We start from the raw sequence: 18,032 nt of genomic DNA, 5'->3' as shown, positions 1-18,032 counted from the left end.
AGTATACCCTTTTGTCCGCACTCCTTTGCTTGCAAATATTCATTGACTCATTGGTCTAGTATAAGGCCTCTGACTTCTGCTACTCTATCATTACTATAACCTCACTGGGACTCCTCACAGATATCCTGTTGCTGCCCTATGACATAGGATACCCTGTAGTTTGGATCTGTAGGATCCAGTAGTTCATCAATGGAGGAGACCAATTCAAAGACCCGGATCTGTGCTTGACAGTTATCTGAGCTGGTCAGCCTGCTGGTTCTCCCCATCTCATACCCTAGGAGCTGGCTCATCGACATTCAGCGCCAGCAATACTGTGCTGCTTAGGTGAGGTGCAGTCCTGCTCTCCCAAGTGCTGAGGCAGGTGAGGGGTACAGCCAGTCCTGCTCTGATATCTTTGGAGTCAGCTCTCCTCCCTGCCATTGGTAGCAAGGGCGGGCGGGGGGCATCTATCCTTCGCCCAAGTCATCATCTGACAGACAAGTGGTTCACTCACACCCTCAGGGCTGGCTCACCCACACTGTGAGATTTTTCAGTACAGTATTTACTTTAGAGACTCCATTCAGAAACAAGCAAAATGTTCACTTAAAATTATATGATTAACTATACTAATTCTAGCTTTATTAAAAACGCTGTGACATTTTAAAAGAATCAGGTCATTTTGCTAGGAATATGACTAAATTACATCTAAAACACATATAATGTATCATTTGTGATGTTTTACTGCTGACATATTATAAAGCATCCTAGATAATTTAATCAATTCTAGCCTCTTGTTTGGATTGATGTTTCAAAAGGTATGCCTCCATTGTATACATTAGACAAGAGGTAATGTTTATTTGATTTGAGAATACATGCAGAAGGTTTGAGTTAGGATTAACTGTGTGAGAGAATGACCCCGAGACACCATCAAAGCTTTAGGCAGGACCACCACACGACCAGATCCGCTTTCAAGGACGCTTTTACTAAGCATGTGGTAAAATGTTTTCCAGAGTTCTGGCATGAGCTGCGACTTGGCATATTTCCTGTTAGCTTTCACAGTCTCCTAATAGTCTGCTGTTTGGAGCACTTTATGTAACTCTTGAAACAACATCATGGTCCCCGGGTTCCTTGAAAACCTTATCAACCTAAAGTCTTTGTATCCTCAAGATTGGCTGACTTAAAACATAGCTAATGTCTTTTCTTCTTTCCTCTGCCATCCAAATTTCAAAGATAGAAATTCATTGTGTATGGTCAATGTGACATTATCCCTATCTTCTGCAGGATCCTTGTCCAACCTTCTTGCCAAAGGACCTGAGACTGGCAATCTCTGAAAACTCTGAAAGCAATAATTCTACAAATATTCATTTGAATTAGGAAGTTGGTTTTGCAGACACAATCAACATGTTCATTTGTCTAGTAAGTATCTGATGGGCACATATTTGTTTTAGATTCTCTTCTAGGCTCTCCTGTAGGACTATGTACAGGACAGAAAACGTTGAGAAGTCCTAAGGAAGGAATCTTAATTTTTTCCTTTGCCCTCCCCTTTTCTCCCTCCCTCCCTCCCTCCTTTCATACCTTCTTTTTATCATCCCTCTTTGCTTCTCTACTCCCTTTCTCCCTCCACTTTGTGTTCTTTTTTTTTTACGCAATCCCTAGAGAACTCAGGTTGGCTTGGAATTCTGGATTTCTAGCCCCAGCCTCCTAAGTAAAGGGATTACACAACTTCCCCATGAGGTCCAGTATATGACTCTGAAACAGAACAAAGGTGAACTAAAATAGTCAAAATGGCCTGTCCTGGATTTTAATTCTCCTATGCCTAGTGCTTTTGCAGACTTCCAGCATTTTATGAGATACATTTAAAACTGCAATTTGACAAACTCCTATCATTACTTTCTTTAACCTGCCTCTAGCGTGTATTAGTCAGGGAGCCTTCGTTCCTTCGTTTATCATAAAAGCTTGGTACTATTATGACATCCATTATTTATATTTGGATAATTTTACATTTTCCCTGGCATTTCGAGCCTCCCAAGTATCAAGTGTTCTGTTTATATTACCATTCCCTCCCTTTCAGCCCCACCTTTTAGCCCAAATCCTAAGAGGCTTTTCCAGTCAGCTTGATTATTACCTATTGAAAGGTTAAGCCTCCCAGAAAACCAGCTACTTTCTTATTATCAAAATAGGAATGGGCTTCAACCATCTACCACATATTTTACAGAGATGCTTGCCAAGGACAAACCTTGCAAAGCAGAAACACTGGTCTATACTATAATAAGTGCACACACTAAACGTGTTGGGAAACTGGTGAAAAGGCTCCCGACCTGCGCCATATGTTTTATTCATCGATGGTGATAGAAGGATATTTGTTACTTTGTGGTCAGAGGAGAAGATAAATAGAGTTGGCCTGCAGGGAGAAGGACTTTGATGATTCTGGTTGCTGGAAACTTCTGCCAGAGTAATTAGAAGCTTGAATAACAAGAGTGTGGCTGTCCTTTGTGCTTTCCAGATTCCTCAGAAATTATTGACTATTTATTCAGTTTTAGAAAACTCCTTTCTTGATGTACAATGCTGCATTAAGCTAAAAGCATTTCAGTCAAATTCAGAAACTTTCTATCTGAATATATATATATATATATATATATATATATATATATATATAACTTTGACAAGGTAGTATTTGCAAGGAAAGGGGGCTTAGATTATTTTTCTCCATTTTCATATTTAGAGACTATAGTTTTTTGCCAAGCTAAATATTTTGTGAGGGTCTTTAACAAAGTAGTATAAAACTACCACTATTCTTCAATAGAACTCTCTTTGAAAGATTCATTTTATATATGTAGCATTTAATCCAACAAAATATAGTACCATATATAATTCTCTCCTATAGCTTCTGTTTCTAGACATACCAAACTAATTTCTGCGTAGCATGATTAATCTGGCGACCACACTTTAGGAGGGCAAATAAATTTCATCTTTTGAGACTCTCAGGTTCTGGGAGATTTGTTACATTGAAGTAAACCTCACAAATTTAAGATTTTAAAAATGTTAGTAAAGGCCATTTGAAATTAGAGTTCTAGTTTGCTGAAATGCTGTTAGTGAGACTCGTGGCTATCCGGCGCATCTGCCTATCCATTGTGCCTTGCCAAGTACTGTACATATATGGTGGCTGTAGACGTAGACCCATATACATCAGTAAACATGTGCTAGGCTTAGTCAAGCTCCAAATCTATTTTTCATAGATGGAAATAGATTCTTTTAATAATATAGACATCAATTTCACCTCATATGAAACATGCTTGTAGCCTAGACTAACCAAGGTCCTTCTTGACATAAAGTAAGTCATGGGCAGTTGCCTACTTTCTCATTAGTGATCAAAAGGCTAATCTCCTCTTCCAATCAAAAGGAGATTAAATTAAAACCAAAGTAGATTGCTATCAGCTGCACATCTGCAATGTTTTGCTGAAAAGTTTTATGTATGCTTGAGATTGGATAGTCCACATATCAGCCCGCCCGATAATTATGGGAAAAACAAGTACATTCTGACTACGTGACAGTCTGCCCTGTTCCTGCTTCTAGAAAGAGCTACATGATTCACACCTAAACACTAAAGAAAGAGCTGTATGCTGTGTTCACCTGGTTCACCATTCCTTGAGGAAGTCAGCCTGCAAACTGTGTCATTTCATTTTGGCTAGACTTTGTTGACTTAGCCATTTCATAACTTTATTACTGCCAGCTTGATTTTAATTTGAATGGAATCTTTCAACACATGAAGGCACATCATAGTTATTTTTAAATGAATTACTGAGTGATTCACTGGTGAAACATTCTGGGGATGCTAGAAACATCACTTAGATGATTTAATAGACCAAACGAAGGTATATGCAGCTGGCAAATTTATTGTGGCAACTTGACTTGCAACATATGACCCAATAATTCTCGGACCACAACTGTCACTCTCATTCTATCTTACCTCCAGCACTGGGAATCCTGGAGGGGTCCTGATGAGAGCTGGATTTATTGCGGTTTTGGTTTTTCCGTTTGCTGGCTGCTCTCACAGATCGAAGAAGAACCTCACTTGCCTTGAAGAAGGCCACCATGAACGGCTGCTTTGACTGAGGCCCGTGTCTTCCCACGAGACCGGCAGATTTTACATTGATGCTGCGTCCTAGGACATAATACATAAAGATTTGGTTTATGAGAAAGAGAGTACAGTGGCGTGAATGAGCTCTGTAGTATTTCAAAAAGGAGAAAACAGTTTAAGCATTATCAGAATGTTTTCTCTATAGACTTTATAAACTCAGGGTTAGATTCTCATGAACGTTAATATTTATGATTGAATAAATACTTAGGTATATTTGTCTGTCCTCTTCCTCCACCAAAGCATAGAACACACAGAGGAGAGGCACACAAGGTGACATCCCACGACTGTCCTAGTTCACTGACACCTTTACAGAGTACAAGGAAAGTGATAGACTTGCTTATCCATCAGTCTAGAAATTCCCACATCATATACAGCTTCCAAAGTCAACTCTGGGCTTTTCTGTATTAAAGGCCCTATAATTTTTTTCTCTAAGTGATAAAGATTGAATGCCTGAAAGGGATTTCTACTTTTTCCAGCCAGTTTCAGCCTTTCTCAGGTAAATCGATAACCACTAGCCTTTCCCGCCTCACTTCTGGCCAATGTCAGTAAACTTCCCAAAGCTGCTTTCTCTACCATTAACATTCTTCCCATCATTGTGGGAGACTTCTGGAAATACAGAACTTGTGAACTCCGTTCTTATTGTAAAATATTTTTGAACAGATGTGGAATTTTTTAACTTTTTACTGATTCTTCACATCATGCACCCAAATTTCACTTATCGCCCCATTGCTTCATACCCACGCTCCACCTTTACAGACTCCCCACCAAAAGAAAACAAAATTGTCAGACAGACAGATAGACAGACAGATAGATAAACATCTTGCTGTGGATGCTGTTGTGTGTCTCTGTGTCACACAGTATAGCCTTTGTCCATACATCTTGCAAATGTTCATGGCAATGAGTCATTGGTCTGGTTCAAGGCCTCTGACTTCTGCTGTACCACCAATACGGGATCCTCACTGAGACTCCTCATGGATATCCTGTTGCTAATCTGTGTCATGGAGATCCTGCAACTTTGGATCTGCAGGAGAGGCCCCTTCACATGCTTCAGCAGTTCATAGATGGGGTAGACAGTGGAGTGGGCCAACAAAGCCTTGGATCTAGGCCAAGGCAGTAGCTGAATTTGGTCAACCTACCAGCTCTCCTACACCCACAGCACCAGGGTGTGTTCCCTGACTTTGCCCAGGTGAGGGGCTGGACGGGCACTCAGGAGAGCAGCCCTGCATCTTGCCTGGTCAGTGCCAGAAAGCTGGCCTCGGGAATGTGGAAATTTCTAAATTCCTCTCCCAGCGAGTTTCCATAAACTGAAAGTTGCCTGAGATTTCAGAAGACTCAAATGAAGTCTGGTGACTCTTCAATACAGAGAAGAAAGTTCTCCATGAGCTTATTAATGTTTGCTTGATTTGTACTTAGTTTACATCTAAGGATCCTTGTTAGTCTGTACATGGGATTGCACACCAAAGAAAGAGGGAGAAACCGATGTCCTAGTCTCTAGAAACTGAGGTGACTTAAACTGCCTCCCCTTGGAGTAGCAATAATATGTATATTTGTACTACAATATTTGGAGTGCTTCCTCTGAGTATACTATATAATTTGCTGGGTGCTTCCTATGCATTATTTAGATATGGTTTCACAAACACTATAGGAGTTAGTTATTACTAAGCTCCCCATTTAAAGTAATTGTCACTTTAAATTATATGTTTATATATTATGTAACTAGATGATGTATATAATATATGTAGTTAATATATATTCTATACCTCTATACACAAAGAAAACCATTGATTAGTTTCTAGTTCCATGGAAATCACCCCCAAAAAAGGTGAACTATTTAGTTTTCTCCTGCAACTTTACATGGAAATTACTCAGACTTATTGCAGTTACTAGTATAGATATGAAGTTACTAATCCTGTAAGGGTAATATATAACATGGCTTGAAATATGTGCACGATTGACTCCGGCTTGCCCCTTGAGAAATGTGCATGTTTTCTTAAAATATTTATTCAGCCAAGACTATGAAGCAACCTCCACTACGAGGTCCACTTCAAGACCAAACTAACCATAGAATAAAGAAAAGGGAAGCAAATCCCTGAGATGGCATCCGTGGCATTCGACCAAAATAAGACCTTGTTTTTAGCAGAGTGTACTTTGGCAGCATAAACAGTTTTTCTGCGCACGTGAATTGTACGGAGAGACTTTCTACCATCAGAAAATAAGCGTGTGTTGCAAGAGTGCATGCAGCTGTCGTGAGGGACACAGAGGTCCTTCACGTGCTGCGATGCTAGTTCTTAAAAGAAAGTTTGCACCAATCCAAGCAACAGGGGTACTGTCAGTAATTGTCCTACAGCAGAGAAAAGTCGTCTATGAGAACAAAAATGGGCATCTGCCTCCCAAGCCCCTCTGCAGTCAGTCCTACCAGGGAGGAGGGCTCACAAATAACCCAAGCGGTAAACCTTAAACAAATAAGCATACGAGGTTTCCTTTCAAATGCAAACTTATGGTGGCTGTGTGCCAGAGTGTATATACTTCTTAGAAAAACTTGATCATTGGCATAAATGAAAGAGGCAGTTTGATTTGTGGTTAGAGCAGTTTCCATTTTACTTCCACTGTAACAAATGTATTAATTCAGCTCAGACTTCCTCCTTCTGGCAGTCCTTGTGCTGTAAAAAGAGAAATTAGAAGTTCCAGCCAAATACCATACCTTGAACTGACCCACTTCAATACATAAACACTTTTACAATGTGTTTATTCAGGTGTAGCCCTTGAAATCGGTTTAAGAGTTTCCAGCAACAGAGAGCTCGGCAAAAGAAAAGAAAATGCAAACCGAGAAACTTGACTGCCGTGGAATAGAACTGGCAATCTGTTCTTCATTTTTTTTGTCCTGTTTTGAAATATAACATAAAAAAGTATTTGTTGAAACTTTTACTTTGATATTTTAACGAAGTGTTAATTTAACAGTAGCTTAGACTTTACTTGTATATGTTGATGACTGCGGGGACCATTTTTAATATATGATCTTTCTCATTCTGAAACAGATTGCTGCAAGGATTTCACAGTCGAAAAAACTGGTTTTCTAGTCATTACACTAGGCATTGTAAATTAAAAAAGCACTTAATTCCACATTCCAAGCTTCCTTCGGTTTGCAAAGTTTCTTGAGATTCTCAGTATTTTTGGATTTAGCTATAGAGAAATCATACTACTGTAAAGATTTATGTTTTGAAAATTGTGAAGTGTGTTACAAATAACAGTTTTCTTGGGGTTTGCCATAGAAGATAATGTATGTGGCACAAAATATTTTAAAATATATTTCATCATGTTTTGTTTCATGATTAAATGTGCAGTATCTGTTAGGTATTAGAAATGTGGAATAGATGAAGCCTAGACCATTTTCAATTAGGAAAACTGTGTTTTTTATGTCACCAAGGCTCTTCGAAGCTGTCCTTGCTTGTAGTTGTTTCCAAGTTAGAAAAGATAGACACGATGACAGGAAAACAGATTGAATGTGTAATGGAAATTAAATTGGGATGTGAAATTGAATGACCGTTAATATAGGCAAGGTAAAGATATCAGCCCTAATCCACAGTTAGGCACACTAGGCCTCACACATGCATCACTCAATAGCAAGAGCTTAACAGGTTCAATCAAACAGGGATCCATTTGGACAAAGCAACAGCCTATAGAAGAGGAAAAATAATTACCAACTATGTATATGGTCGTGGGATAATATCCAAATTATATAAATAACTCACCAAATTATATAGCAAGAAAACAAATGAAACCGTTTAAAAATGGGATAGAGATTTAAACAGAATTCTAAATGGGGATATTCAAATGGCCGAGAAACGTTTTTAAAATGTTCGCTATCCTTAGCCCCATGGTAATAGAAATCAAACCACTTGAGATTCCATTCTTACTCCTAAAATAATGGCTAAGGTCAACACCACAAAAGAAAGCTCATGCGGGCGAGGATGTGGAGAAAGGGGGACATCCACCCATTGCTGATAGGGGTGCAAACTTGTACAGTCAGTTATCCATGGCTCCTCAGGAAGACAGGAACTGCTCTACCCCAAGATCCAGCTACACCACTCTTGAGAGGATACCCAGAGTTCCCTTCATCCTACCACAGACACTTGCTCAACTGTATTCACTGCTGCTCTATTTATATTAGCCAGCCAGGGAAACAAGCTACATGTCCCTCAACGAATGAATGTGTAAAGAAATGTGGTCCATTTACACAATGGAGTAATACTCAGTCCTTAAAAATATGAAATCGTGAAAGTTACCGGACAGTGGATGGAACTAGAAAACATCATCCTGAGTGAGGTAACCCAGAACCAGGGCAATTGCTGTATGTATTAGCTTCTATATGAATATTAGTTGTCAAATCAATGATAATCAAGCTAGAATCCATAGGACCATCGATGTTAATATAGGGTAAGAGACTAGGAAAGACAGATAAATCTCCCTAGGAAAAGAAAATAGGATACATAGTTGAGGAATGACTGGGACAGGCTGGAATGGGATGATCTAGTAGAGAAGTAAGGGGCAGATGAGGGAATATGAGGAGAAACAGCTAAAAATTAGTCATTTGAGGGGTAGTATGGAAACCTACTACCATAGAAGCTTCCTAAAATATACACATATATGAAAGCAATCTAAATAAATGACCAAATAACAGGAGACAGAACCCCAGCTGAACCTCTTTTGTCACCAAATGAAGCTTCCAGTACCAAGATTGGGTTGTATCAAATTTGGTTATTGGCCAAAAGGACCCCATGGGAATCCCCCAAACAACTTAGGATGTTGCCAACATGGAGAAGGTGACCTGGTGCCTATACAGAGCGTTCTCCCCAGTGTTCTAGCTTCTTAGGACAGGAAGGTACTCTGCACACTTCCAACAGACAGAACGTAAACACCAAGCCAGCTACAAACCCTTTGATCTACAATGGTCTCCTGCATGCAAGATATGTTAGTGAAATGACAGCACAAAACTGAAAATAACCAGCCAATATCTGACGTAAGGCCCTGCTCAAACCCATACTCCATACAGCTTGGGTGACCAAGAACCTGAGACTAGAGAGCGCAGGGACCTGGTTTAAAACCAAATGCCACTGTTTAAAAAGTAGCCGGGGAGGACTCGTAATGACATTCTGTTCTACTCATAAATCAGTGTCTTGTTCAGTCCTCATCAAAGAAGCTTCCTCCTGCACAGATGGGAACAAACACAAAGAACAACAGCCACACAGCAGAGAAAGAAACCTTGGAACTCTCAGTCCTAAACAGGATGTCTCCATCAAACCCTTCCCTTGGAGCTCAGGGAGACCTGTAGAAGAAGAAACAAAAAGAGTGTAAGAACCAGGGGGATGGAGACCACCAAGGAAACAAGGCTCTCTAGTCAACATGATCGAATTACAAATGAATTCAGAGACTGAAGCAGCAGTGTGCACAGGGCCTGCAGGCGTCTGCAGGGGTCTGCACCAGATGGGGTCCTAGAGCTGAAAGGAGAAGACACAGGTCCCTATCCTTAACCCAGAAGCAATGTCCAATTGACAACCACTTGCAAATAAAATTTTCTCTTTCCTCCAAGGGAGACTCATTAGGGAAAACAAACTATATTTAAATGCAAGGTGCATGCCCAGCCTTAGATGGCTAATAGAAAACAAACTCAGGGGCATCTTCGGAGGCTCCTGTCCCCAAATGTCATAGTGTCTCTTAGTGTCATGTCAGGGCTTTTCCTCTTGAAAGAATGTTATATATTTTATATATTTCCTCTTTATACACTGCAGCATATATTTGCGTATACATTATGGCTTCCAGTTTTTATGGGATTCCTGAGTGTGCAAATGACTGTGTCTCTGTTTTTTTGTGCCTTCTCTTGGGTTTTCTTACTTCTGCTTGTTGGTTTTGTCCCATTCCAATGCGTTAGTTTTTGTTTTATCTTATTTTAATGTATTTTATTAGTATCCCTTAGAAGCCCATTTGTTTTCTAATGAGAGACAGAAAGGGGATGGATCTGGATAGGAGGGGAAACAGGAAAGAATTGGGAGTGAAGGAAGGGGAAACCACAATCAGGATATATTATGTGATGAAAAGACATTTACTTTCTATAGAGGATTGGGGAGGAAGGAGCGATTTAGAGAGGGCACTGAAGACTGTAAAGAAGAAGTGGCCTTTGAGTCTGTAAGTCAGGGTTGTTTCTAGCTTTACTACAGTCAATTCATCTCTAATCCTAGAAACGAAGAGAAAAATGCAGCAAGCCTTTTAAACACAAGTTTCTGTAAAACACGAGGAGGTAGTCCTACTTTGGGACCTGGTTAGCAGAGTGACACAGAAGAGAAAACATATTAGTGTGAGAGGGATGGCAGCAACAACAGAATGAGGTCTAAAATAGTCTTCTGCATCAGAATCAGAGTCAACAGAGACCTCAAAGAATCAGAGGTGCTCTCTAGGTTAATAGAGCAACCATCAGAAGACATGAGTAGCTTCCGTACTAATGCAAGAGATAGTGCTAAGTGAGAAAATAGCTCCCTTGTGAGTTACCGTGTAGCAAAGCTTTGTGCTGGGAAGGGTCAGGGATGCAATGAGAGGGTAGCGGGAGGGAAAGAACTGGGTTGCAAGGAGTTGTCCAAGTTTAGATGCACGTGTGCTCTCCCACATGTGAAGAAGAAGGGGAGAGGGGTTAAGAGGGTTGAAGGCTCACAGAGGAATGTGGCAGCCTTCCAGTGCTCTCACCAAAGCCTTCTAGAAAAAAAGGGATGCCATTTGTGAAGAAGAAACTCAGCTGATGTTTAATAAAATACTTGGTTTATGAAGCACAGTAATTAATTTTTTTAAAGTATAGGAGCCTAGAATTTTATGATGGCACTAGTATTATCTTTTTGACTGTAGAATAAAGAGTGCCCAATGTCTGTATGCAAAAAGTCATCCTTTTTTCACCTTAAAATTGTTATGCAGGTCTCAGGTGAGGAAAAAAAGAAAGGAGAAATTGTTAGCAAATACATGGACCTTTTTCATTGCTTTATTAATTACAGGGTGGGCAAAGAAACCAGAATGAAGGTGTCTACTAAAGGACGCATTCTTGCCCTCAAATAGAAATTATTAGAAAAATAATGAGACTGAAATCCACTCTACTAAATTTTGTTTTATAACTGAGAATGGAAATTTAAGATCTCAGCTTGGACCACTCGCACCTTACTGGTTTGAGTAAGTTCTGAGAACAGAGGATTAAGGCGAATTCACCAAGAACCCAGCTGAGGCGATTTCAGCCTTACAGTGGCAGAGAAGTTAGACACTGTACTTTACCAAAGAGCCATCCTAAACTTCCTGCCTTGTATTTCTGGATGAATCCTTCTGGAAAAAAAATAAATAAAGTCAAACATCTTTAATTCTTTCAAAACAGGGTTATTAAAGATATTCTGACGGAAAGCAGAATCAGGCCAGTCCACTGCTAAGTGCTTCTCAATCAGTGCACTCCGTTCCCCTGGAGGATACACAATCTGAAAAGCATTCATTTAGGAATTTATCAGAGTGTAAGTGTTGATAACACTATGAGACATTGGGATGAATTCTTTAAGTCTTCCTATAAACATATTTGCCAATGACCGACTAACCCAGAACACCTGTGATGCAATATGAACCAATTAACTTCCCTTTCTTTGGGGCAAGACATACAGCACCTGTTACTGCTGACTCAGTAACTCTAAAATAGACTCGAATTTTGCCATTTTTGGAAACAAATTATTTTAAATAAAGAGTTATTTTTATTTAATTATTATTTAATTTTTAGTAAAGAGTTTTCTGCCTACCATATACACTAAATTATGCTCACATTGCATTCTAAGCACTATAGTCAAGATATAATTTTATACTACTGGTTCAGCTGCCTCTGGCTTCTTTTCTATATTAATAAAGAAGAGTAAAAAGTGAAAAAAAGATATAATTTTATCTATTTGAATTCCATACATATGTAAAGTCAGTGTGGCCTTAAATTATGAATCTTATAATCTAGCTACAGACTTCAGCTTTGATGAAAATATGCATAGCTTGAGTTGTATGACAGAAATGCAGACCTTGTTCCAGATATAAACATACAAACATGACTTAACATGGCTTCTCGTTTTCACATGATTCACACTTACTCATAAATTCAAACACAAACCAAAAAAAGCATAGTTTTTAAACTATTTCGATGTTACTGGAACCTGGAAGGTAAGTGGTATTTCAAATTTTCTTTTAACTTTAGATCACAAGGTAAGATAATTTCTTTTAACAGTTCTTCATATTACTTCGCAACGTTGCTTAATATGTAAAGTTAAAGAATAATTTCTTTCCAGAAACTTTGGGCTATCATCTTTAGAGCAACATTTAAAGGAGCAATTTTAAACTAATCATTCTCCTTTATGTATTATACATTTACAATTATGTGACATTTTCAAATACATCAAAAGCAAAAGATGGAATGAATGGACTAATCTGCCAAACAGGTGCAGGACTCTGTGAGGTAAAACGGCCTCTCGAGGGGCTGGAGAAGTAACTTAGTGGTTCAGATTTCTTTCTGTGTTACCATAAGGACCAGAGTTAGGAACCTCACAGTACTTATTTAACATGTAGGATAGCTGACAAATGTCTGTAATTCCATCCTGAGGGATCTGATTACCTGTTTGTCATCTTTACATGTATCCGAACAGGCAACAGACACACATGCACATGCACACATACACACACACATGTAAACATAGTCACAGAAGCACACACATATTTTCAAATATTCATAATACAGAAGTCTCAAAAATATTGACAAGCATGTCTTGACACCCTGAAATGTCCTAAGAGGTGGAAATTGCCTGTGGTTAATAAATATGACAGCTGGATGTTCAGTGTGGTGGTGCATGGCTCATTCAAGCACTCTGGAGAGATAAAGGCAGACAGACTTCTGTAAGTCAAGGCTAGCCTGTTTTACATAGTGAGTTCCAGGACAGCCATCGCTATATAGTGAAACTTTATCTCAAAAAGGGAAGGAAGGAAGGAAAAAGAATGAAAGAAGGAAAAAGAAGGAAGGAAGGGAAGGAGGGAGGGAAGGAGGGAAGAAGGAAGGAAGGAAGGAAGGAAGAAAGGAAGAAGGAAGGAAGGAAGGAAGGAGGAAAGAAAGATTAGACTAAGAGGAAGGACTCTCTTAACAGGCCTGAACCTGACAGGCTGAGTCCTTTACTCTTCTCCAGTTTGCTGAACTTGTAGACGGCATTCCTAAAGCTAGTCCCCAAAGTCCATTCCCTTATTTGGCCATTGACTCATTCCTGAGACAAAATATCATGCTCCAACAATCAAAATTCATTATTTAGTTAACATGTCCAACCAGAATTTACCAGTTCACCCTAGCACAGACTCCACCTATTCTCCTAACCTTGGTGCCATGGGGAAGAGGGATGCTGGTAGGGGTGAGATGAGGGTGGGTGAGAGAGCACCCTCTCAGAGGTGGGGAATGGGGTGAAGAACTCGGGAGACAGGGAAGGGGGACAACCTTTGGAATGTAAATAAATAAAATGATTTAATGGAAAAAAACCCACTCCTGAAGGGGGAAAAAAAAAGCACCTGCTGCCTGCCTTTGCTCAATCCAGAGGCCTCACCACGACTTGTTCCTCTAGGGTAATAAATCTCCCCTGTGCTGAGAATTTGGTGTCTGAGTATGTCTTGTACTGACTTTTAGGGGCCAAACCAACCCCCTCCTCATGTGCTATGAGTTGAGGTCAACCGTATAGTCGATATCACGTCAGCAAGTGCTGCATAGCAAGCCCCTACCTCACACAACAACAAAAGTAGTTATAAAGTAAAGAAAAGGGACTCTTAAAGAAGAGGGTGGGGGTAAATACAAAGAAGATAGAAGGAGGGTAAAAACAAAAAGAAAAGCCTGGTAGGAATACAAAGTGGTACAGCTACTCTGAACACTATAAAGAATCCTCAAGAAGCTGAGAATAAACCTACTGTATGCCCCTTGCTCTCAGTGTTAATTGCTAATCTATTCATGATACCAAGAAAATGGAAGCAACCTAAATATCCTGCAACAGAAGAACATTATATGAAAATACATATACACGTAGCACATATACACAACAGCAATAAAGAAAACCGAAATCATGACGTTTTCAGGCAAATGAATAGAACTGAAAATTAGGAGTTTTTCTCTCCCATGTATTTATTTATTCCCCTTACATCCTGATCACAGCTTCCCCTCTCCTCCCAGTTCCCCCTTCACATGGCCCCTCTGCCATCCCCCTTCATCTCTGAGAAGGGGGGGGTCCCTCCCTGGGAAAATGGTTTTGACAGAGGAAACCCAGATCAGGAAAGGCAGATGCCCCGAGTTCTCCCATCTATGGTTCAAAGCTTCACAGCTTGAGATGTGAGTATAAAACCTGAAGTGACCAGAGAATCCAGTCAAGTGGAAAGGAGCATGGAGCAGGAAACTAGAGATGGAACTCATCAGATCTAGGTGAGATGAGGGGAAGCAAATGCAGAGATGGGTCTTCAACTGGAGAGGGAGAAGGGAAATCAACACAGAAGGAGAGGGAGAGAGAGGGATGAAAATCCTTAGAAAATCATTTTTGTATTCACCTAAAATTAATATATATATATGTATGTATATATATATATATATATATATATAATATCACTTAAATGAAGTTATGCTGCCTACTTGTGCTGATAATGTTCCACACAAGAACTATGCTAACATCAACAAAAGTACCAGGCATGAGGAACTTCCTTTCAAGTTGATCAGGATAGTCTAAGAGATGCCAAAAATATATGCTATTTCTATTTCCCTTGGTTGCCTCCCAGAGGGTGAAGTTACGTTTCTATAACTGGAGATGTCACTTAGGGTGTAAGACTCAGAAGATTTGAAACGGATCAGAACTGAAGGCTTCCTTCCTGAGGTTTAGGTCTACCTTTCACAGTACCAGACGGTACTCTGCAAGCTGCCAAGCTGCAAGCATCGATCTGCGATGCCTCTGAACCACAATGATAACTAGACCGCCATGATGTACTCAAAGGTGCAATAGTGGCACTCATATCATGGCCGTAACCAACAGCTCCTCCACAAAAGAAGAACTTTGCCTGGTAGTGGAAACCTAGGCAACTACTCAGGGTTAATAAGATTATGGATCTTAGAGGAGAACCTGTTACTGCTCCTTTACTAAACCAGTATAGTTTCTAACTGTGCTCTAAATAATTATCCTCATACTCTCAGGTAAGGGTAGCTCTTACCTCTCATCAAAAAAATCTCCTCTTTGCATCACACAGAGACCATTACAGAAATCTACAACTGGTAGTAACACAGAGATCAACTGATTTGGGGATGCCCAGGCTCAGCGGACACATCTAGTACACTACACATACACCAGAGAATGTTGCAGACAAAGGGCATGAATGTCATAAGAACCAAAAGACCAGGAATTCATAGTAAGTTTGTGTCTCCTCGAAATTATAGGAAAGTTACATCTATGATACCACAGTAGTATAGCTGCCTAGGAAAGACCCGAACTAAGACAAAACTAATGAACATGCTATCACAAGAGGGGAGACCATAACCAGGCCTGCCCCAGCAAAGAACAGCAGGCAACCAAAGACTACTGCAAGCAAGAGAGTTAGTCTTCCCCAGGAATCAGATCCCTAGCTGGTTCCCGATACCAACTAGTCATCCCTGAAATTGTATACATACTAGCAATGCATAACTGACTCTGCAGATTTTATTTACATATTTACACATAAACACACACATTAATCATGGGGAAAATAGTCTTGATTTCTAGAAGTAAGGAAATGACATGAGAAAGTTTGGAGGGAGGAATTGCCAAGACCTGCACAGCTTTGGGATTGACCTGGCAAAGAAGAATCATCAGACTAGTTTACAAGAAAATTGAGTGGATGGATACTCTAATAGAAATGCACCAGCTTCCAGAAACTTACTGCATTTCTAATGCACAGCTAGACAAGGAGGCAGGTTTAGGACACACAGCTGAAGAAGGGAATTTTCTAGTGGTAGTTCTTGTGTGGATAGTACTCTTTGCATGTGCTGCTTTTAACCAAAAGTTAACCATTCATCAGTATCCATACTTGGACTGGGGAAGACCTTGCCATTCTCTCCCCAATCCCCCACACCAGCCTGACCTGGGGGGAGTCATGCCATTTCCATGAAACGACTTGCTGGTGGACTAACATGTGTCAACAACACGCATTCACACAGGGAAGGATACACTCAATCACCATGGAGCATTTGGTGGAAGGGGGAAAATTATATAATAATATTTTAACTTAAAATTTTTTAATTGAAAGGGAAATAGTTACAATTCCAAGTAACATAACACTTTTGAAGAAAGTCATTTCCCTCTGTGACTGGGCACATTCAGAGAAGCCTGAAAGGGAATGAGTTTTCACCAGAGGTTACTTCTATCACTAAGCACTTTGCATCTGATGCCTTCGTTCTGAGATGTGAGGGGGGGCTGGAAAAAGACGTTAATGCATGTGAGCAGAAATATTGGCAAGTAACTGGGATGTGGCCGGAAACACAATTCTTGAGAACCAAAGCTCAGGAGACCCTAGGAAAGGAAGACCCGGGGAAAGAAAGGCTGAGACACACAGGACTAGAGCCAGAGGTCTGTGTCCATGGTGGATGCTTTTCAGCAAATTCAAATATTTTACAGTCTGGAGAGCAGAGCTGTGGTAGTAGAAAATCAAGTACGTCTCCTTCCATGAGCTCAGCCTGAAATGAGAGGGACGCTTCCTCCCGCATGGCAAGCCCACCAAATACTTCTTCCTTGGCCCCAATTTTCATCTGATGAAAATATGAATCTCAGACCAAAAATTGCAGTTTATCTTCACAAAAGCTCTTAGCTTTTAATAGCTCTTGTCTTTATATAGCTCCATTCCCCTGGGGTCCTATGAGCCTTGCAGACATCATCCCTCTCATACCCCAGAAAGACTGGCTAGCATTTTGTCTTATGGCCCTCCTTTATTTTAAGAAAGCAGAAACATTCTTTTCACCAAACCATAAGAAGAATGAATTCTTTTTAGTCTTCTTTCCAATTACGTGACTTTTTATATTAAGAAAAAAAAGTATTACACTGAGAAAACTCTTTCCTTAAAAAGAATAGGAGACGTGAATAAAGCCGCAGTAAACCACATACTAGCAAGGATCAACAAAGGTCTTTAAACTCTCGATGAGTCGTGGTATCCATACAGACGTGCTTTTAGAATTGAAATGAATTTATTTATGTTCACGTGTATCCGCCGTAAGATTTGCTTAATGCTTGGTGTTTGGTTTACACGGTGACAACGGTCTTGGAAAAGCACTCAATGCCGTGATGGTAAACTGAGTGTCTGAAGAAAGCGTCACTTTGTACTCACTTATCCAGAACACTTTTATCACGGAGAGCAGAAGAGTTCGTTAAAGATTTGACCTTAATCTGACACTCTATACACGATTATAAGCTGCTACCATGAGGGTAGAAGATCAATAAAACATTTTAACAATGAGAAAACAAAATAAATGAAGAGAACAGACACCAAATACCTAATGAAGAGTAAGTGTCCACATTTAACTCCTGCCCACACAGTGACTTGAAACCCAGAAAGCCAGATATAGGGATGCATTCCTGGGATCTAGGATTCAGGGTTGACCCAAAACGTGTGAGCTGTTTTCAGTTTGAGGCCAGCCTGAGCTACACAGCAATGTGCTTTCTCCAGCACAAACAAGTACGTGAACAGAAATGCTTTTAGAAGCCATTTCTTTCATTTCCTTCATAAAGGTGAATTAGCAAGATAACAAGTATTCTTCTTGGAAAAGAAGACGCAAACTTTCGCAGGCAGTTTTTCTGTACTCAGTCAACTTAACACTTCTGGTGCTAAAGCAAAAGCAACCGGTAAT

At 40.0% G+C, this 18,032-nt stretch overlaps 1 protein-coding gene across 1 annotated transcript in view; it reads right to left on the bottom strand.

Moving 5' to 3' along the window:
* Bmp5 (bone morphogenetic protein 5) overlaps window positions 1-18,032 on the bottom strand; it is a 122,736-nt gene that overhangs the window by 24,754 nt on the left and 79,950 nt on the right. Inside the window, 1 exon segment of the mRNA NM_001108168.1 lies at window positions 3,947-4,141. Coding sequence (NP_001101638.1) covers window positions 3,947-4,141 — 195 coding nt within the window.

This window comes from Rattus norvegicus, chromosome 8 (genome assembly GCF_021556685.1).
Source record: "Rattus norvegicus strain SHRSP/BbbUtx chromosome 8, alternate assembly SHRSP_T2T, whole genome shotgun sequence".
In the NCBI taxonomy this organism is placed as follows: domain Eukaryota; kingdom Metazoa; phylum Chordata; class Mammalia; order Rodentia; family Muridae; genus Rattus; species Rattus norvegicus.
The sequence above is the reverse complement of the archived record's forward strand: the minus strand, read 5'-3'. Positions and strand labels throughout refer to the sequence as shown.